The 22101-nt window shown below is 37.6% G+C and overlaps 1 protein-coding gene across 1 annotated transcript; it reads right to left on the minus strand.

Moving 5' to 3' along the window:
• Positions 1 to 6841: 6841 nt before the first annotated feature.
• Positions 6842 to 21661, minus strand: LOC307138600 (uncharacterized protein). The gene is given in 13 exon segments (XM_079837030.1): positions 6842 to 8065; positions 8913 to 9031; positions 9114 to 9136; positions 9228 to 9458; positions 9568 to 9663; positions 11385 to 11669; positions 17945 to 18351; positions 19199 to 19317; positions 19400 to 19422; positions 19514 to 19744; positions 19854 to 19949; positions 21135 to 21437; positions 21440 to 21661. Coding segments are annotated over 13 exon segments (2568 nt in total). The 5' UTR covers positions 21533 to 21661; the 3' UTR covers positions 6842 to 7523.
• Positions 21662 to 22101: the final 440 nt, after the last annotated feature.

The raw sequence follows: 22101 nt of genomic DNA on the forward strand, positions 1-22101 counted from the left end.
CCTGAATTTTATTTCTGACAATGGGGGAACCCCCCCCCCCCCCTCCCTTAGGTGACTCTTGTCATATAAATGTATATAATTATCTCACCTAAATATTTGATCATGCAGTGTATTTTTGTTTTTAAAGACAAATGTTCAGGTAGGTCTAACATTAGTATTGAGGTAAGAAATACTAAAGACATTTGATAAGGAATCAAATGTAAATTAACATTGGCCTTCCCTGAATAAATGAAATTAGATTAATCCTTACACTTAAGGTTGCAAAAGATAGTCATTCAAGAGCAGTGAGTGTCATAAAGGTTAATCAAACAACACAAGACAAAGAGAAACTAAAAAAAAGAGACAGCAGCAGTTTATTCGACAGCTGTCACTTTAAGAGCGAACATGGATACGGTTACATGCAGTTGCACAAACGTTCACTCGCGAGTCACGACGGGGTTTACTCATCAAGACGGTAATTTAGTTCATACATTTGTGTGTATTTGACCATTTCAGCCCAATTTGTACTCGCAAGCTTTTTGTGAGATGGCCTGTGTGTGTGTGTGTGTGTGTGCTGAGCGGTTTGAACACTGGCAAGACTTAAAAATAAATGCAAATGATAAACTTTAGTGACGATGCGACACTGCCTCGATTGTGCAAGTGGCAAATCCTGTGTCAACTGTGCAGCTCGATTTTAGTGCAGATGCGATGCGCTGATGTGAAGCCATTTGAGCATTTTTTAAGGGAGAGAGAGAGCGCGCACGAGGTGATTCACTCGTTTGTGAACTTAAAGAGATAGTTCACCCAAAAACGAAAATTTGATGTTTTTCTGCTTACCCCTAAGGCATCCAAGATGTAGGTGTCTTCATTTCTTCAGTAGAACACAAATGAAGATTTTTAACTCCAACCGTTGCTGTGTGTCAATTAATTTCACCTCATATCAGACGAACGCTTCAGCTCTGCAGACTGCCTTCACTTCCCGTGTGTCAGGTCAAAATTCCGTCCGGGTCATAGAAATATACATAGATACCTCATTAGTGCCTGCGTGGATCATGGCGTGGATCGCTCGAATGAGGATCGAATGAGGAGCTCGATCTACGTATACACATCTATGACCCGGCCGGAATTTTGACCTCACTCACAGGAAGTGATGGCAGTCTGGAGAGCTGAAGCGTTCATCTGATATGAGGTGATATATTGCATAAATACCGTTGGGTTTCTCTCAGAAACCGATCGTTTTGTGTCTTAAGACATCAATGTGTCGTCACGAGCCGCAGGGTTTAATTTTAAGTTGTCTGTCCATGTTTTTTTTACTCTAATTGAATTAGACTCCATTGACAAGCATTATATGACACACAGCAACGGTTAGAGTTAAAAATCTTCATTTGTGTTCTACTGAAGAAACGAAGACACCTACATCTTGGATGCCTTAGGGGTAAGCAGAAAAACATCACATTTTCGTTTTTGGGTGAACTATCCCTTTAACGTACGTCTCACAGAAAGTTTTCCTTTTGCGCCTTTGGTTGCAATACCTATCGCATATGTTGCACTTTGCTGACTCGGCATCCACTTTTATAAGCGTATAAAAGCCGCTTGGCTTTTGGAACCGAAATTTGGCACCAAAAGATAAATAATTTTTCGATACTCATAGTATCGGAGTTTTTCGTTCGATACCATAAAAATATCGCCGTTCGGTGCCCAGCCCTACTGATACATACCTCTGAATGTGGAGTAGGCAGACTTCTTCAAGTGCTTACTAGTGCCGAAGTCTATGAGCTTGACCTGCAGGGTGTTCTCATTGATGAGGAGGTTCTCCGACTTGATATCGCCATGGAAGATTCCCCGCTCACAGCATATCTTTGCCGCCGTGACCACCTGCCGCATTACAGCTCGTGCTGACGATTCCCCGATCCTTCCGCCGTGCTTGAGTAAGAACTGCCGCATATCCTGGCACGCCGTGGGCCGCTCTAGGACCAGGATGTACTCTTCGGGCGTCTCGTACCAGTCGAGCAGCTTGACGAGTTGAGGAACGGTAGGGCCTTTGCTCAAAAGAGCCATCATGGCAACCTCCTTTGGTACGGATTTGCCGAACAGACCCTACAGGAGAGATGACAGTCATATGAAAGTGAGATCATTAGGGGACGTGGTTTAGGACTACAACAGAATTATGTCTTGTAATTGAAATACTGAAAATAGTTACTGAAGTTACAGACACATTTAATTCAGTCGTTTAACCCTCATCCTTCCCCGAAACTCATTCAGTCCACATAGAAAAAAACTTAAAATGCTAAAACTTTACCAAAATCTGAACGCATACTGAAGAGAAATTGACTTTAGGACCCAGCAGAACAGCTCCATATAGAGCTATACACTATAAAAAAAAATAGGTTCTATATGGCACCAAAAATGGTTCTTGGCTCGTAATCATAGGGTAACCTTTTTTAGTGCTATATAGCACCAATTTTGGTGCTTCAGTGGTTCTTCAGAGGTTCTTCAGCGGTTCTTTGACTAAGGTGCTATATAGCACCTCTGAAGAACTGCTGAAGAACCACTGAAGCACCAAAACTGGTGCTATATAGCACTAGAAAAGGTTCCCCTATGATTATGAGCCAAGAACCATTTTTGGTGCCATATATAATCTTTTTTTTTTTTAGTGTAAGGCCATCAAGAGTCATGAAATATCATGTTAGGCATGTAACGTTGGGCGTTTTTATCAGAAAAGTTTGACTTTTTTCAACTTGAAAATACGCTCTGAGATACAGAAAAAGGCTTTTAAAAAAGCGCTCAAGACTTTTTTGAAAACACGGTTTACTCCATAGGATTATAATGTAAAACAGACGCTGGTCAAGTGTGAACAAGTATACAAGTATTTTAGTATTTTTCCACAAGAGGTCGTCAGAGACACCCAATGGGAGATATTATAGACGTGGTCGGTGTCGTGTCATAGCTGGGGGCGTGGCGTGGAGGCGGAGTCGGCGTGAGGGAAAACAATCCATTACGCCACATTGGAAAATGCATGGTGTTAACCCAGTATAGCCTATATAGAATAACTTCTGCCGCTTGACAAAGCAAGATATATAGAAAAGCTGAGCCGTATTGGCTTGGATTGTCCGCACAGTATCTGTGACTGGAAAAACAACCCAATGCTATGGCCAGAGTAGGGCTGGGCGATACGGCCCAAAAAAATTATCACGATATAATTTTCCATATCAGTCGATATCGATAATTATCACGATAAATGTCAAATCTTTATTTGTTTAAAGTTTAAAGGCACATTTTTGCTCCTGGGTGAAAGATGTAGAAAACAGACAGTTAACTGTGGTTTTAAACTACTCTTTATTGTCAAAACATGACAAACACTTCCCAAACAGGCGAACAATTGATCAAAACTGAGGAAGATTTATTTATTACTAATCAAATCAATATCAATAGAGTAGAATATTAGAATATAAAAAGATTATATAAAATAAATATCTATAGTAAAATTTAGAACTGTAATGATATAACATTTGGCTCTGCTGACTGCAAATGCAAAGTTAAAGTACTTTAAAGATAATGTTTTTCAATAAACAAAAATAGACTTTAAAAAAAATCTTTCTGGTCAGCATGCCAAACCTTATAAATAAATGACATTGACAATATAAATGAAATAAATAAAGAAAAGAAAAATCTTAACTGTGGTCAGCATTTTTTTACTCTACACTCTATATATCAATAATATGATTACATACATATACTTAATTAAAATAATTGTGTAAGTAGAAAAACTATAAAAACGCAAACGGGCAAAAAATGCTTTTAAGTTTAGAAACATTTTGAGTCCGCCCCTCTCTTGCCGTGGATTGGTCCACCGCGCACCTCACCGGCTGGGAGAGAGTTCAAAGTTCAGTAGTTGTGGAACTCCAGTAAGGGCTGTCAAGTCTATTTTATTTTTATTGCGTTTTACGTGACGTCACGAGCGCGCATCACTGAACAGAGCAAGGCAAGCATTTGTGCTTATAAAACTTAAACTTTATTTATTTTTTAAAAAATGACAGATCGTTTCGCTAGATAAGACCCTTATTGATCGTCTGGTACCGTTTGATGTGGTTTAAAGCCCTTTTGAAGCTGTACTGAACCTCTCATTTGGACCTTGAACCGTTTGGGGTCTATTGACTTCCATTATATGGACAAAGATCCTGAAATGTTTTCATCAAAAATCTTAATTTCTTTTCGACTGCAGAAAGAAATGGTAAATGGACTGCATTTATATAGCGCTTTTAACAGACCTACGGCCATCCAAAGCGCTTTACATTTTGCCTCACATTCACCCATTCATACACCGACGGCGGTGTCAGCCATGCAAGGCGCCATCCAGCTCGTCGGGAGCAGCTGGGGTTAGGTGTCTTGCTCATGGACACCTCGACACTTGGTCAGGTGGAACCGGGGATCAAACCACCAACCTTCCGGTTTGTAGACAACCTACATGAACCACTGAGCCACTGCCGCCATTCAAGAAAGACATGGATATCTTGGATGACAAGGGGGTGAGTAAATTATAAGCAAAAGATTATTTGAAAGTGAACTAATCCTTTAATGAGTGAGTCATTGAGTTGATTTAGTGAAACAGCTGATTCATTCAAGACCGTCTTAATGAGTGAGTCATTGAGTCAATTCAATGAAACGGATGATTCATTCAAGACCGTCTTAATGAGTGAGTCATTGAGTCGATTTAGTGAAACGGCTGATTCATTCAAGACCGTCTTAATGAGTGAGTCATTGAGTCGATTTAGTGAAACGGATGATTCATTCAAGACCGTCTTAATGAGTGAGTCATTGAGTCGATTTAGTGAAACGGCTGATTCATTCAAGACCGTCTTAATGAGTGATTCATTGAGTCGATTCAATGAAACGGATGATTCATTCAAGACCGTCTTAATGAGTGAGTCATTGAGTCGATTTAGTGAAACGGATGATTCATTCAAGACCGTCTTAATGAGTGAGTCATTGAGTCGATTTAGTGAAACGGATGATTCATTCAAGACCGTCTTAATGAGTGAGTCATTGAGTCGATTTAGTGAAACGGCTGATTCATTCAAGACCGTCTTAATGAGTGAGTCATTAAATCGATTCAGTGAAACGGCTGATTCATTCAAGACCGCCTTAATGAGTGAGTCATTGAGTTGATTCAGGGAAACGGCTGATTCATTCAAGACCGTCTTAATGAGTGAGTCATTAAATCGATTCAGTGAAACGGCTAATTCATTACAGACCGTCTTAATGAGTGAGTCATTGAGTCGATTCAGTGAAATGGCTGATTCATTCAAGACCGCCTTAATGAGTGAGTCATTGAGTCGATTCAGTGAAACGGCTGATTCATTACAGACCGTCTTAATGAGTGAGTCATTGAGTCGATTCAGTGAAACGGCTGATTCATTACAGACCGTCTTAATGAGTGAGTCATTGAGTCGATTCAGTGAAATGGCTGATTCATTCAAGACCGTCTTAATGAGTGATTCATTGAGTTAAATCAATGAAACGGCTGATTCATTCAAGACCGTCTTAATGAGTGAGTCATTGAGTCGATTCAGTGAAACGGCTGATTCATTCAAGACCATCTTAATGAGTGAGTCATTGAGTCGATTCAATGAAACGGCTGATTCATTCAAGACCGTCTTAATGAGTGAGTCATTGAGTCGATTCAGTGAAACGGCTGATTCATTCAAGACCGTCTTAATGAGTGAGTCATTGAGTCGATTCAGTGAAATGGCTGATTCATTCAAGAATGAGGCAGTCGTTTATGAATAGGTCATTGAATCTTTGATTCAACCGATTCATTCAAAGCTGAATCATTCAGTAACGCTCTGTTGCTGTGAGAGGCGTTGTGGTTCTGCTGTGATCTTTGTTTGGAACTATTTCGCTGCTGAAATAGAACAAAAACAGTCAATATTGCGTCTGAAATGTAAGTGACTTAATGTTAATTCATTGTTTATGGAACTGTCATGAAATCAGTGTCACATTTCCAATCGTGATGGTATTCAGGAAAACAGCACTCCTGCTCGAACTGTATCATATGTTATAAAAATAAAAACTGCACATTTTGAATGTTTACCGCAGTATGTTAACTGAGTTTCTCTGTGTGAGCTGTGCTCATGTGTTTCGATTTCTCCTCGAGAGGCAGTGCGAGCCTCAACAGCGCAAACCGTCAGTTCACTTTACATTATATATTATTATCCACCATCGATCGGCACTTACACTAAATTAATGCTCAATCATTCTTGCATTTTGCTGATTCCCTAGTTTTTTTTATTGACGTTTTCAGGTATCGAGTATCAGGATACTTGTCCGGTCGGGCAAGTAAAATTCTCTCTCACTTGCCCCTTCAAAGAATCCACTTGTCCTGGGCAATCAGACGAGTGTTAGTGTCGAGCCCTGCATAACTGTGTTGTCAGTGGAGTATAAAGACATTACATAATGAGCCGCTATGTATTTATTACCTTAGAATGAGCCATTTCTATCTACATACACCGCGGGTCCACTTACAGTGAAGCAGCCATTTTGAGCCGCCATGTTTCTACGGTAGCCCTAAAGGGACAAACTTCTCTACAGAGCGCTAGTCACTCTCTGCTGTCTCAGATGACGACATCTTTGTCCTGTGTTGGCCACCGTAGCTTCTCTCAGTGCTTCGTAAATTCAGGGTGAGCGGTGGGCGATTGCAGTTCACAACCTCACCACTAGATGCCGCTAAATTTACACACTGCACCTTCAACTATTTTTGTGAGCTCATCTAAAGTGAGGACTATTTATGGCTTGTAAAGCTTTTACAAAGAAGATTTAAAGGCTCAGTTTTCTTCTAAACAGAAAAAGGAAACAAACACAACTTGGAGATATTTATTTCAAGATGCAAAAAATGAAACTGTTGATATAACATGAATAATAAACCTCTGCAATATCATATAAACAATGAACAAGCAACAAAATGAACACAAAATAACAAAACAAGAAAGCAAGTGAATATAAATAAAAAATAAACGGAGCAATTTCAATAACACCATCAGTGCTCGGGTCCTAATAAGCAACAAAATGAATATAAACAAAATAAATGAACAATAAAGAACAAAATAATCAAGAAAGTGAATATATATATAAAACAAAAGGCAACAAAATGAAGAAAATAAGCAAAATATTTTGCTGTAGTAAGGTTTTCTGAAAATTGTAATAGTCCTGTGTCAATGGTCAATGGTCATTTTGTCTTATGGTATCATGACTTATATTTGTCACTGCAGTTGTATTTCAGTTATACACTGAAGTGCATCATTTTGCATCTGGTGTGGTGATTTTGTGGTGTTACATGTGGTAGTTTTGTGCATCCGGTTTATTTGAATGAGGAAAATTTGTCTTTAACCAAACCTTAAACCTTTAATCAGTGCATTCATATGTTTCCAACGCTTGATTTATAGAATAATTTTAAAACTTAAGTGTGGTTGACGAATGAGAGCCTTTGATTGCAGTGTTATTATTGAACCATAATTACAAAACTGAATTAATCTAGAAGCAGAATCAGATTAACTGTGATTTTTTGCTGTAATGATCAGTTTAACTGGTAAGATCCTCAGAGGAGTTGTGCACTGATTATGTAAGAATGGAAAGACAGTCTCTGTGAAGGACGTCCTGAATGTGCGCAGACAGATTTTGATTACAGGATCAGAGAATGACACTTTTCCTCTGTCATAGTCCAGCTGAACTCTCACACGCTGAAGCTTCTCTTTAACAGGAAAGACAGTGAGGGGTTGATCTGGGGATTGTGAGCTGTATTCACTGTCCATGTACTCCACATACCAGACATTAGACTCAAAGAAACCCACTCCCTTCCTTTGGTTTGATGCTGTGGTTATTCCAAGACACCATTCTGTATTGTCACCAACCTCCACATCCCAGCAGTGTGTTCCTGAGTTAAAGCCCTCAGATCCCAGGACAGATGCATACTCATCAAACCTCTCTGGATTATCAGGAAGTGTTTCATCTTCATCCCCGTCCGACACACTGGTCAGATCAGACGAGAGTGTGAGATGAGGATTTGCTGTGTTTGGATCCAGAGTCAACGGAGCTGCAAAGAGAAGAACATCAGATTACAGGATGAAATATGATAGCATTAGAAATATAAAGCACATATAAAGACTTCGTTGAATGAGATCATAAATCATGCTATTGTTACCCACTCAAATAATCGAGCTGAATATTTCTGTTAATAATACTTGAGAATAATTATTTCTTTATTCACATTCATATATGTATTTTTTTTTTTGTTTCATTCCTTAATGCATAGCAAGTTCAGGCATGTAAAATACATTTTTCTATATATGTATATTTTTGTATTTAATTTAGTTGCGAAACGCAATTGAATACTTTTTATTTATTTATTTTTGTTTCCAAAAATATAAATGTAACATTTAAGATGATACAAAAGTTTCACATTTAATTCTTTGAAAAATTCCATAACATCATGAAATATTAATAAAATGTTTAACATCAGATATCGTAAGAACTTTAAGGATAACATTCATATCAAAGATATTGAATATTGAAGAGAAAGGGAAGAAGAAAAATAACAAATTAAAGTACAACGTCTGGAAATGGCAAACTGTGCGACAATTTTGAAAAGAAAATTCTAAATATCTCACTTCCTGTTGGTTTTCAGATTTCTTACCAGGACACTTTTTTGTAGGTATTGGGCTGTTACATCTGTCTCTCCTGTTTCATAGCTGTACGTGAAACGTAGCGGAGGGGCACTTTGTTGAAATTTTGTAGGTGGCGCTATCGAGCCATTTTGCCACGTCTAATTCTGAATCCCATAACAGACGTAAATTTTCGCTCCTTCTGACGCGTGAGATGTTAATGTTGTGTGTGTTTCTATCTGAAGGATGTTTTGCGCTGGTGTCAAATCTGAGACTCACTGTGTTGGACAGTTTCCAGCATCTTCTTCCAGACTCTGAACGGCAGGTTACCCAGGTAACGGGACACATCAATCAAAGCTCCAGAACTCATCCGTGGATCCGGCTGTGAGATCTGGACTCTGGAGGAACATTCAGGAGTCAGAACTGCAGTGAATTTGAGTTCAGATCCACTGAGAGAAGAGATACGAGCAGCTCACTCACCTTTCCATTGAGACGCTGAAGTTCTGGAAAATATAGAGTTTGAAAACATGTTAATATCTTATCAAACCCTGAGTCTCAAAGCTGTTTTATGCTCAAGTCAGATTGATTGGTCACCTTTAGAAACGAGACGTCATTGGCTTTCATCACCTCCTCCATGTCTCTGATTGTGTGTGAAAGAGCTGAGATGTGTGTGTTCATCTCCTCCAGCTTCTCCTTCATCATCTGCTTCTTCTGCTCCTCTTCCTCCCTCAGTGCAGTGATTGTAGCTTCTTCTTCATCTCTGAGAAACTGATGAAGCTTCTCAAACTCTTCTTTAATCTGACGCTCTGTTCGCTGAGCTTGAGACTGAAATCACATTCACTTCAGTCAGCTCTGTGTGAACACACACTCCACTAATGTCAATAATAAACTGTGTGTGTGAATGTTGAGAGTTTAACTCTTTACGCATCCTCACCTCGATGTGTTGGATTGTTTTATCACACTCTTTTTTCATTTCTTCTCCATCTTCGAACTTGTTTTGTAAGGACGCCAGCGCTGTATTAAATTCCTCCTACAGGTTAAGATGAAAATCTGTGAAATGTTCGAAGCTATAAGAGGTTTAAACATTGTGTGTCTGGATGTTTTCAATGTTATAATATTTATATGTTAAATGGGTCATTCATGAAGCAAAATTGCAGGACAATTTTTGATTTCATTTGGAAAGGTCAAACATCAAGGGCCAGTTACCATACCATACCATACCAACTTTATTTGTTAAGCACTTTATAACAACCACAGTTGACCAAAGTGCTGTACAGAAAACACATTTGTACAATTAATAACCACAGAATAAAAGCAATCAAAATAACAAATTATATCATTTAAATAAAATAAAGTCAACCTCTTACTAAGTGTCAAAAGCCAAAGAGAAAAGATGGGTTTTAAGAAGGGTTTTAAAAACAGATAGAGAAGAGGCCTGCTTAACATGCAAAGGGAGATCATTCCATAGTTTTGGGGCCGACACAGCAAAGGCACGGTCCCCTCTGAGCTTACGCTTAGTTTTAGGCACAGTCAAGAGCAGCTGTTCATCTGATCTGAGAGAGCGGCCGGGTTTATAAGAGTGTAGAAGCTCAGAGAGGTATGGCGGGGCAAGACCATTTAGTGATTTAAAAGCAAATAACAGAATTTTAAAACGGATCCTAAATTGAATAGGCAGCCAGTGTAAAGAAGCTAAAATAGGGGAAATGTGCTCATGTTTACGTGTGCCCGTTAAAAGACGTGCTGCTGCATTTTGTATCATCTGGAGACGGGTGATGGAGGACCCACTAACCCCCACATATAACGAATTACAGTAGTCCAGCCGTGTAGTTACAAAGGCGTGGATTACAGTTTCAAAATGTTGTCTTGACAGAATTGGCTTTATTTTGGCCAGTTGCCTCAAATGAAAGAAGCTTGATTTGACAACAGCTTTGATCTGACTGTCAAATTTAAGCTCAGGATCCACTTTTACTCCTAAATTTGTGATACTAGGTTTAATATAGGGTGCCAAGGAGCCCAGATCTACAGATGGGGTCCCAGTGGTGCCTCCAAAAACTTGTATTCTGTCCCACATGAAAAATACTATAGTATATTATAGTAAAATTACTCTAGTAAATACTATAGTGTTTTTTAACCATAGTAAAGATACTACAGTACATTTTAGTATATTGTAGTATATTATAGTATTTACTACACTTTGTTAATTTACTGTAGTATGTTTACTATGGTATGGTTCAAAAACACTATAGTATTTACTAGAGTAATTTTACTATAATATACTATAGTATTTTTTCATGTGGGAATGTAATGAATTAAAACAATTTCCAAAGAAAAACACTGATAAAATATATACTTGAAAAATGTACTGGAGTAGAAAGTAAAAATACTTAAGTACTGTCCGCCTCTGGCAGTAAATCATGGAGATTTAGTCTGAGCAAAAACAAATAATGATTTATTACTGTTTCTTCCCACATGAAAAAATACTATAGTATATTATAGTGAAATTACAGTAAAATTACTCTAGTAAATACTATAGTGTTTTTGAACCATACTATAGTAAAGATACTACAGTAAATTGTAGTATATTATAGTATTTACTACACTTTTTTTATTTGCTGTAGTATAATATTTACTATAGTACGGTTCAAAAACACTATAGTATTTACTAGAGTAATTTTACTATAATATAGTATAGTATTTTTTCATGTGGGTATGTTTATCACTGTATTTAACTCATGAAATGAGAGACATTACCTTGTAGGCTGAAAGCACTTCGCTGAAGGGTCTGAATGTGTGTTTGGTGTGTTTCTCTGAGTCTCTGCACACTAAACACACAGGCTGTTTGTCCTCCAGACAGAAGAGTTTGAGTTTCTCACTGTGTAAACTGCACATCTCCTCAGACTCGGATGAACGACTCTCATTTCCCTCCTTCAGGAATGAATCACACAAGTTTTTTAATGCCAGAATAACTGGAGGATCATCTTTTGAGGATCTTCTCCTGCAGACGGGACACTCCTGAGTTCCCTTCGTTTTCCAGAACTGTTGGAGACACACTCTTTACAAAAACTGTGACTACAGGACAATAAAACGGGAACCTTGAAGATGTCACAGCAAACAGGACAAGAAAGCTCTTCCGCGGATTTTGAATCCATGTCCTCGTCTTGTAAAAGATCCAATGATCTAAAATTAACTTTCACTTTCTGATCTTTGGTTTGAAAAGCAAATAACCATTACAATCTAAATCTGGGTTAATTCAGACATACACAAATATCCTAATGTAATGTTTCCTCTGTTCTGACTGGATTTCGTTTTCAGTAAAAATGAAAGTTAGAAATAATGACTTCCTGGTTTTGTAAGAGGGTGGAGTTTCTGACGAACTTCCAGTTGCATAAACCACTAAAACTAATCTTGTTTTATTATTATTTTTATGGCTGCACCCACATGAAAAAATAATATAGTATATTATAGTAAAATTACTCACTATAGTTTTTTTGAACCGTACTATAGTAAATATGCTACAGTAAATTAAAGTGTAGTAAATACTATAATATACTACAATATACTACAATTTACTGTAGTATCTTTACTATAGTATGGTTCAAAAACACTATAGTATTTACTAGAGTAATTTTACTGTAATTTTACTATAATATACTATAGTATTTTTTCATGTGGGTGTTAATAACTTAAATCAGTTACATAAAAATATACATTGAACTAATTTGATACAAAAAAGTAGGACTGATTGTCCCTAAACTGCTAGTGGACCATATTATAAGGATTTTCATATTATAAAACAAAATAAGTTGAATAAAATATATACTGGCCTTTTTTTAGAGTGAGACTGTCAGTGTGTGGAGGGAGTGGGTCACAGATGGTATCAGTTGAGTTCAGAACAGCATACTCTTACTATTTCTGCCTTAGAAAGATACAGTACATGTAGTATGAGTATAGTATATAATGTATGTCTACTCTACTCTACTCCTCTTACTATTTCTGCCATAGAAAGTTACAGTACATGTAGTATGAGTATAGTATATAATGTATGTCTACTCTACTCTACTCCTCTTACTATCTCTGCCATGGAAAGATACAGTACATGTAGTATGAGTATAGTATATAATGTATGTCTACTCTACTCTACTCCTCTTACTATCTCTGCCATGGAAAGTTACAGTACATGTAGTATGAGTATAGTATATAATGTATGTCTACTCTACTCTACTCCTCTTACTATCTCTGCCATGGAAAGTTACAGTACATGTAGTATGAGTATAGTATATAATGTATGTCTACTCTACTCTACTCCTCTTACTATCTCTGCCATGGAAAGATAAATGTAGCCTGAGTATACTTCCAGAGCTAACAACTTTTGAGTTCAGCTTGGACTGAGAATCGAGCAGAAATGTCCTGTTTCTGTTGGTGCCATTCAGTTGTAATAGGCCTTGTATTGATGATTAAAAAGAAAGTGTGTTCAAATGTTTTCACTTTAATGATTAAGTTACTTACTAAGCCTCTGTGAACTGACTTTGTGTGAAGACTGGCAGGTAGGTGAGTCCAGCAATATACAGTCACGTGAAAAAGAAAGGACACCCTTTGAATTCTATGGTTTTACTTATCAGAACATAATATACAATTTAGATCATTGTCCTGTTGCATGACCCAATTTCGGCCAAGCTTTAGCTGTGGCCAGAGGAGAACTGGCACCCCGACTGGTTTCTCCCAAGGTTTATTTTTCTCCATTAGGTCACCTGATGGGGTTTTGGTTTCCTTGCCACTGTCGCCTCTGGCTTGGCTTGCTCAGTTGGGGACACTGCATTTTTCAACTAAATATCCATATAAATCTAATTATTAATGACATCACCGTTTTCTCCAGAACGGCTATACGGCTGAATAAAATTCTATTGCATTTTTTTCCTGTTTAACACTGTGAAGCTGCTTTGAAACAATCTGCATTGTTAAAAGCGGTATATAAATAAAGTTGACTTGACTTGACTAGGACAGATGGCCTCACACTTGACTCTAGAAGACTTGGGTATACAGAGGAGTTCATGGTCGACTCAACGACTGCAAAACAAGCCCAAATCATCACCCCTCCATCAGCTGATGGACAGTTGGCATGAGGTGTTTGTGCTGATATGCTGTGTTTGGTTTTCGGTCAAAAGTGGCGCTGTGCATTATAGCCAAACATCTCCACTTTGGTCTCGTCTGTCCAAAGGACATTGTTCCAGAAGTCTTGTGGTTTGTGTAATGATAGGGACTTCATTACAGCGACGTAAATAAAGAAAAGACGTTCCACATGCGAGTGAGACATGACCGTTGTCATGGATGGAAAGAGGAGGAAGACGATGATGAAATAAAAGTAAAACAAGGTTTATTGATATAACTCAAAGGTAGTCCAGAATAGCGTAACAGTTCAGACACAGTCAACACACTGAGGAGTGGCCAGAACCAAACTAAAAAGGTAGATGAAGGACAAATGATAAACACCTGTGACAATTAATGAACAACAATGACAACTAAAAGGTGGTGGGAACTTAGACAGGGGAAAACAGGAAACTTCATGAAAATGAATATAATACAAAAATAACAGAATGTCCGTGACATAAAGTCACATTGATCAGGTGTTACGACCTGCGTTTCTTGTATTTGTTCTATGTCTCTGTGTTCTCTTTCTCTCCCTGTTCCTTCTGACTTCTGATAGGTTGTCCAGTGATGGTGTGTACGATCACCATTGGTTGTCCAGTCGAGGTGTGGATGATATAAGCATAGATATACATAATAAAGGCTAGATGTCTCGTCCGTGCTGCTGGCCACCTGGCGGCCATCTTGTCACAGTCAGCTCGCTCACTCGTAACATCGTGTATGTACTTTTTAAATAACCATAACTTGCTCAATTTTCTACCAATTTTCAAACTGTTTGGTTTGTTATAAACGTCAGAGATGTAGTTATGATACTGCGTACTTATGAATAATTATTCATAATTTGTTCAAGCATCCAGAATTATAGCCACATTAATAACGTTTGTAAGAAAGCAAACCGATTGTAAATCCATCAAGATTTCAGCGATGTAAGAGTATTTGTGTTCGTGCAGATCACTCGCCTTACATCAGGAGCCATAGAGCCCTGCCTGTGACAAGATGGCCGCCGGTGATGACGTTAGAGACTCCGCCGTAAGACATCTAGCCTTTATTATGTATATCTATGGATATAAGGAGTGCCGGCACTCGACTGGGAGCTCATTGTTGGTTCGGTCTCGATCGGGTTGAGAGTTCCTGGATTCCTCCTCCGGCTGATGATCAAACTTTTGAAGATCACGTGAAAGTTGCATTAAGTGTAAGATCTGATCATGTTCCCTTAAAGTCCAACAATATGTTCTAAGATCGTGGAGTGAAAGGGTTCCATGCCAATTATTTTGGCTCAGTTTTTTTGTTAGGGAGTTAGGTAAGCTAAATGTATTTTTTTTGCTATTTGTTCAGGTTATTTAATTTCTTCCCCTTTTCTTTTTATATAGTTTTGTTTGTGTTTTTGGCCTTGGGACACCCTGAAGAGACGCTCTTTATTTCTCTTGTTATTCCTTAAGAAATGTAACACCTTTTTTCTGTTTGATTATGGACCGGAGTGGTTCTTTACTGGGATTTCATTACCACAACCCAGTTTTATTACACCTTTTTTAGAGTTTTCTCTATTCCTAGACGTGGGGCGTAATATCAGGACATCACATTTTCCTATGTCCCCTTGTAACGTAAGTCCACTGAAGGCAAGCGTAGATGAACCAAAGCGCAGTTTATTAAATCCAAAATGTGAACAGTAATACAATAAACATAGACTTGGCTTGGCTTGGCTTGGCTTAGCATGAACAAGAAACATGAAACTCTCCAACAGTCAGGGGATAATTCACAAAAGTCACATTGATCAGGACATCACATTTTTCTATGTCCTCTATAATACATCAAAGTTGGTACATTCCCACAACACACCAGCTACCAAACATTTCAAATCATCTTAATTTAACAATTAAGTTAACAATTTTAACTATGTTTTTAAAATGACAATTTAGCCAAAGAGGATTTTTAACTGGTTTTAATGTTTTAACCTTAAGCCAAATAACTAAGCCTGTGCACTGACTAATAAAGATATTAAAACAATCCAATATAGAATGACTTTTTATTGATCAATGCAAAGATGAATGTATAAGAATCATGTGTGGCATAAATCCTGGCCATCAAACATGGATCAGAATCAACGTCTTGAATCAGTTTGAATGTGGTTGTGAACAGAGGTAAAGCCTCGAGCAGAAAAACAGTCCAATATAAGAAACAAAACAGGCCAGAAACATATCATGGTGGAAAAGATCAACACAGAAATACTGTGGTAGATAAATTTAAATTTCTCACTGTGCACTACTAATGTGGAGCCGTGGCTTAGCCGATCTGCTCTTTACTGTTAGCGTCCCAAGCCATGTGACCATAGAATTATCTAAATGGAACGTCCCCCTAAAGTCATATCGGGAACGTTATTATATGACCAACAGAGGACCATGTGGGAACGTTCTGTTGATTCAGTGAAACGGCTGATTCATTCAAGACCGTCTTAATGAGTGAGTCATTGAGTCGATTCAGTGAAACGGCTGATTCATTCAAGACCGTCTGAATGAGTGAGTCATTGAGTCGATTCAGTGAAACGGCTGATTCATTCAAGACCGTCTTAATGAGTGAGTCATTGAGGCGATTCAGTGAAACAGCTGATTCATTCAAGACCGCCTTAATGAGTGAGTCATTGAGTCGATTCAGTGAAACGGCTGATTCATTACAGACTGTCTTAATGAGTGATTAATTGAGTCGATTCAGTGAAACAGCTGATTCATTCAAGACCGTCTTAAGGAGTGAGTCATTGAGTCGATTCAGTGAAACGGCTGATTCATTCAAGACCATCTTAATGATTGAGTTATTGAGTCGATTCAGTGAAACGGCTGATTCATTCAAGACCGTCTTAATGAGTGAGTCATTGAGTCGATTTAGTGAAACGGCTGATTCATTTAAGACTGTCTTAATGAGTGATTCATTGAGCCGATTCAATGAAACGGCTGATTCATTCAAGACCGTCTTAATGAGTGAGTCATTGAGTCGATTCAGTGAAACGGCTGATTCATTCAAGACCGTCTTAAGGAGTGAGTCATTGAGTCGATTCAGTGAAACGGCTGATTCATTCAAGACCATCTTAATGATTGAGTCATTGAGTCGATTCAGTGAAACGGCTGATTCATTCAAGACCGTCTTAATGAGTGAGTCATTGAGTCGATTTAGTGAAACGGCTGATTCATTTAAGAATGAGGCAGTCGTTTATGAATAGGTCATTGAATCTTTGATTCAACCGATTCATTCAAAGCTGAATCATTCAGTAACGCTCTGTTGCTGTGAGAGGCGTTGTGGTTCTGCTGTGATCTTTGTTTGGAACTATTTCGCTGCTGAAATAGAACAAAAACAGTCAATATTGTGTTTGAAATGTAAGTGACTTAATGTTAATTCATTGTTTATGGAACTGTCATATGAAATCAGTGTCACATTTTCAATCGTGATGGTATTCAGGAAAACAGCACTCCAACAACAGTTGAAAACAGTTCTGGGGCAAAAATTGTGAGCATATTCAGCATAAGAGGCTTCTTTTAAAAGAGACTTTGAATATTAAAGTGCAAGTTAACATCTGAGCACTCTTGTGGGTTTGCTACTGTTACAATTAAAAACCGTTTAAGGGTAAAAACATGACAGGCAGACATGATGTAAGCAACACAGCTACATCTAACATTGATAATGGGTGAGCGAATTATCAAGAACTGACAATAGTCAGTCGTATTGGTGGCACAGAGGGGCCCCCAAATCAAATTCTGCTTAGGGCCCCATAAGGGCTTGGGTCGGCCCTGACTGAAGTGCATCATTTTGCATCTGCTGTGGTGATTTTGTGGTGTTACATGTGGTAGTTTTGTGCATCCGGTTTATTTGAATGAGGAAAATCTTTAACCAAACCTTAAACCTTTAATCAGTGCATTCATATGTTTCCAACTATTGATTTATAGAATAATTTTAAAACTTAAGTGTGGTTGACGAATGAGAGCCTTTGATTGCAGTGTTATTATTGAACCATAATTACAAAACTGAATTAATCTAGAAGCAGAATCAGATTAACTGTGATTTTCTGCTGTAATGATCAGTTTAACTGGTAAGATCCTCAGAGGAGTTGTGCACTGATTATGTAAGAATGGAAAGACAGTCTCTGTGAAGGACGTCCTGAATGTGCGCAGACAGATTTGAGTTACAGGATCAGAGAATGACACTTTTCCTCTGTCATAGTCCAGCTGAACTCTCACACGCTGAAGCTTCTCTTTAACAGGAAAGACAGTGTAGGGTCGCTCTGGGGATTGTGAGCTGTATTCACTGTCCATGTACGCCACACACCAGACATTAGGCTTAAAGAAACCCACTCCCTTCCTTTGGTTTGATGGTTTGGTTATTCCAAGAATCCATTCTGTATTGTCACCAACCTCCACATCCCAGCAGTGTGTTCCTGAGTTAAAGCCCTCAGATCCCAGGACACATGGATACCAGTCAAACCTCTCTGGATTATCAGGAAGTGTTTCATCTGCATCCCCGTCCGACACACTGGTCAGATCAGACGAGAGTGTGAGACGAGGATTTGCTGTGTTTGGATCCAGAGTCAAAGGAGCTGCAAAGAGAAGAACATCAGATTACAGGATGAAATATGATAGCATTAGAAATATAAAGCACATATAAAGACTTCGTTGAATGAGATCATAAATAATGCTATTGTTACCCACTCAAATAATCGAGCTGAATATTTCTGTTAATAATACTTGAGAATAATTATTTCTTTATTCGCATTCATATATGTAATTTTTTTTTTGTTTCATTCCTTAATGCATTGCAAGTTCAGGCATGTAAAATACATTTTTCTATATATGTATATTTTTGTATTTAATTTAGTTGCGAAACGCAATTGAAAACTTTTTATTTATTTATTTTAGTTTCCAAAAATATAAATGTAACATTTAAGATGATACAAAAGTTTCACATATAATTCTTTGAAAAATTCCATAACATCATGAAATATTAATAAAATGTTTAACATCAGATATCGTAAGAACTTTAAGGATAACATTCATATCAAAGATATTGAATATTGAAGAGAAAGGGAAGAAGAAAAATAACAAATTAAAGTACAACGTCTGGAAATGGCAAAATGTGCGACAATTTTGAAAAGAAAATTCTAAATATCTCACTTCCTGTTGGTTTTCAGATTTCTTACCAGGACACTTTTTTGTAGGTATTGGGCTGTTACATCTGTCTCTCCTGTTTCATAGCTGTACGTGAAACGTAGCGGAGGGGCACTTTGTTGAAATTTTGTAGGTGGCGCTATCGAGCCATTTTGCCACGTCTAATTCTGAATCCCATAACAGACGTAAATTTTCGCTCCTTCTGACGCGTGAGATGTTAATGTTGTGTGTGTTTCTATCTGAAGGATGTTTTGCGCTGGTGTCAGATCTGAGACTCACTGTGTTGGACAGTTTCCAGCATCTTCTTCCAGACTCTGAACGGCAGGTTACCCAGGTAACGGGACACATCAATCAAAGCTCCAGAACTCATCCGTGGATCCGGCTGTGAGATCTGGACTCTGGAGGAACATTCAGGAGTCAGAACTGCAGTGAATTTGAGTTCAGATCCACTGAGAGAAGAGATACGAGCAGCTCACTCACCTTTCCATTGAGACGCTGAAGTTCTGGAAAATATAGAGTTTGAAAACATGTTAATATCTTATCAAACCCTGAGTCTCAAAGCTGTTTTATGCTCAAGTCAGATTGATTGGTCACCTTTAGAAACGAGACGTCATTGGCTTTCATCACCTCCTCCATGTCTCTGATTGTGTGTGAAAGAGCTGAGATGTGTGTGTTCATCTCCTCCAGCTTCTCCTTCATCATCTGCTTCTTCTGCTCCTCTTCCTCCCTCAGTGCAGTGATTGTAGCTTCTTCTTCATCTCTGAGAAACTGATGAAGCTTCTCAAACTCTTCTTTAATCTGACGCTCTGTGTGCTGAGCTTGAGACTGAAATCACATTCACTTCAGTCAGCTCTGTGTGAACACACACTCCACTAATGTCAATAATAAACTGTGTGTGTGAATGTTGAGAGTTTAACTCTTTACGCATCCTCACCTCGATGTGTTGGATTGTTTTATCACACTCTTTTTTCATTTCTTCTCCATCTTCGAACTTGTTTTGTAAGGACGCCAGCGCTGTATTAAATTCCTCCTACAGGTTAAGATGAAAATCTGTGAAATGTTCGAAGCTATAAGAGGTTTAAACATTGTGTGTCTGGATGTTTTCAATGTTATAATATTTATATGTTAAATGGGTCATTCATGAAGCAAAATTGCAGGACAATTTTTGATTTCATTTGGAAAGGTCAAACATCAAGGGCCAGTTGTTCAAAATGATCTGGATTTGGAAATCCCATGTTTTGCTATCCAGGATCAGGTAATCCATCGTACTTTTGTGCCGGTTTTTCAAAGCAAAATTGGACTGGATCACACCTTTTAAGATGACCAAATCTGGATTACCAGTGCTCTACGGAGCCCCTTAAGGGACATGGTGATGGAGTTGGCAAAAAAAAAATTAAAATGCTTTTGCGTTCTCTCAGGAAAGTTTTGCGTAGCGTTCACACGAGAAACCTTGCGTTCGTTCGCATCTCTTGTAATTGATAATATGTAAAAAGTCTTATAAGTGATAAAAAACACTTTAAATTTAATATAATATGTGTGTTTGATAATTACAGCTGTTTGGGGATTATTTTATGGTGGCTTCGCAACCTTCCAAAACATAATATTGTACTTTTTACTGCACTATGTTTCATATTGAATATCATTTAATACTTAATTACATTAAAAATGTAGTATTGTATACTTTTACTCAAGTAAAAGTAATTAAAATTTTACTTGAGTACAAGTAAGAAAGTACTATATTTTTAATGTAATTAGTATTCCAGGTAAAAAAACAACAACTACTTTTATTTATGAAATGTAGTGCAGTAAAAATTATGACATTATAAATTATGCTTTGGAATGTAATGAATTAAACATTTTCCAAAGAAAAACACTGATAAAATATATGCTTGAGATTTAGTCTGAGCAAAAATAAATACTGATTTATTACTGTCCCACATGAAAAAATACTATAGTATATTATAGTGAAATTACAGTAAAATTACTCTAGTAAATACTATAGTGTTTTTGAACCATACTATAGTAAAGATACTACCGTAAATTGTAGTATATTATAGTATTTACTACACTTTTTTAATTTGCTGTAGTATAATATTTACTATAGTACGGTTCAAAAACACTATAGTATTTACTAGAGTAATTTTACTATAGTATAGTATTTTTTCATGTGGGTATGTTTATCACTGTATTTAACTCATGAAATGAGAGACATTACCTTGTAGGCTGGAAGCACTTCGCTGAAGGGTCTGAATGTGTGTTTGGTGTGTTTCTCTGAGTCTCTGCACACTAAACACACAGGCTGTTTGTCCTCCAGACAGAAGAGTTTGAGTTTCTCACTGTGTAAACTGCACATCTCCTCAGACTCTGATGAACGACTCTCATTTCCCTCCTTCAGGAATGAATCACACAAGTTTTTTAATGCCAGAATAACTGGAGGATCATCTTTTGAGGATCTTCTCCTGCAGACGGGACACTCCTGAGTTCCCTTCGTTTTCCAGAACTGTTGGAGACACACTCTTTACAAAAACTGTGACTACAGGACAATAAAACAGGAAACTTGAAGATGTCACAGCAAACAGGACACGAAAGCTCTTCCGCGGATTTTGAATCCATGTCCTCGTCTTGTAAAAGATCCAATGATCTAAAATTAACTTTCACTTTCTGATCTTTGGTTTGAAAAGCAAATAACCATTACAATCTAAATCTGGGTTAATTCAGACATACACAAATATCCTAATATATGTGTCCTCTGTTCTTCACAACACTGACTCGATTTCGTTTTCAGTAAAAATGAAAGTAAGAAATAATGACTTCCTGGTTTTGTAAGAGGGTGGAGTTTCTGACGAACTTCCAGTTGCATAAACCACTAAAACTAATATTTTGATTTATTTATTTTTATGGCTGTTAATAACGTTTTACATAAAAATATACATTGAACTAATTTGATGCAAAAAAGTAAGACGGATTGTCCCTAAACTGCTAGTGGACCATATTATAAGGATTTTCATACTATAAAACAAAATAAGTTGAATAAAATATATACTGGCCTTTTTAAGAGTGAGACTGTCAGTGTTTGGAGGGAGTGGGTCACAGATGGTATCAGTTGAGTTCAGAACAGCATACTCTTACTATTTCTGCCTTAGAAAGATACAGTACATGTAGTATGAGTATAGTATATAATG

Source organism: Gobio gobio (assembly GCF_949357685.1).
Source record: "Gobio gobio genome assembly, chromosome: 15".
NCBI lineage: Eukaryota > Metazoa > Chordata > Actinopteri > Cypriniformes > Gobionidae > Gobio > Gobio gobio.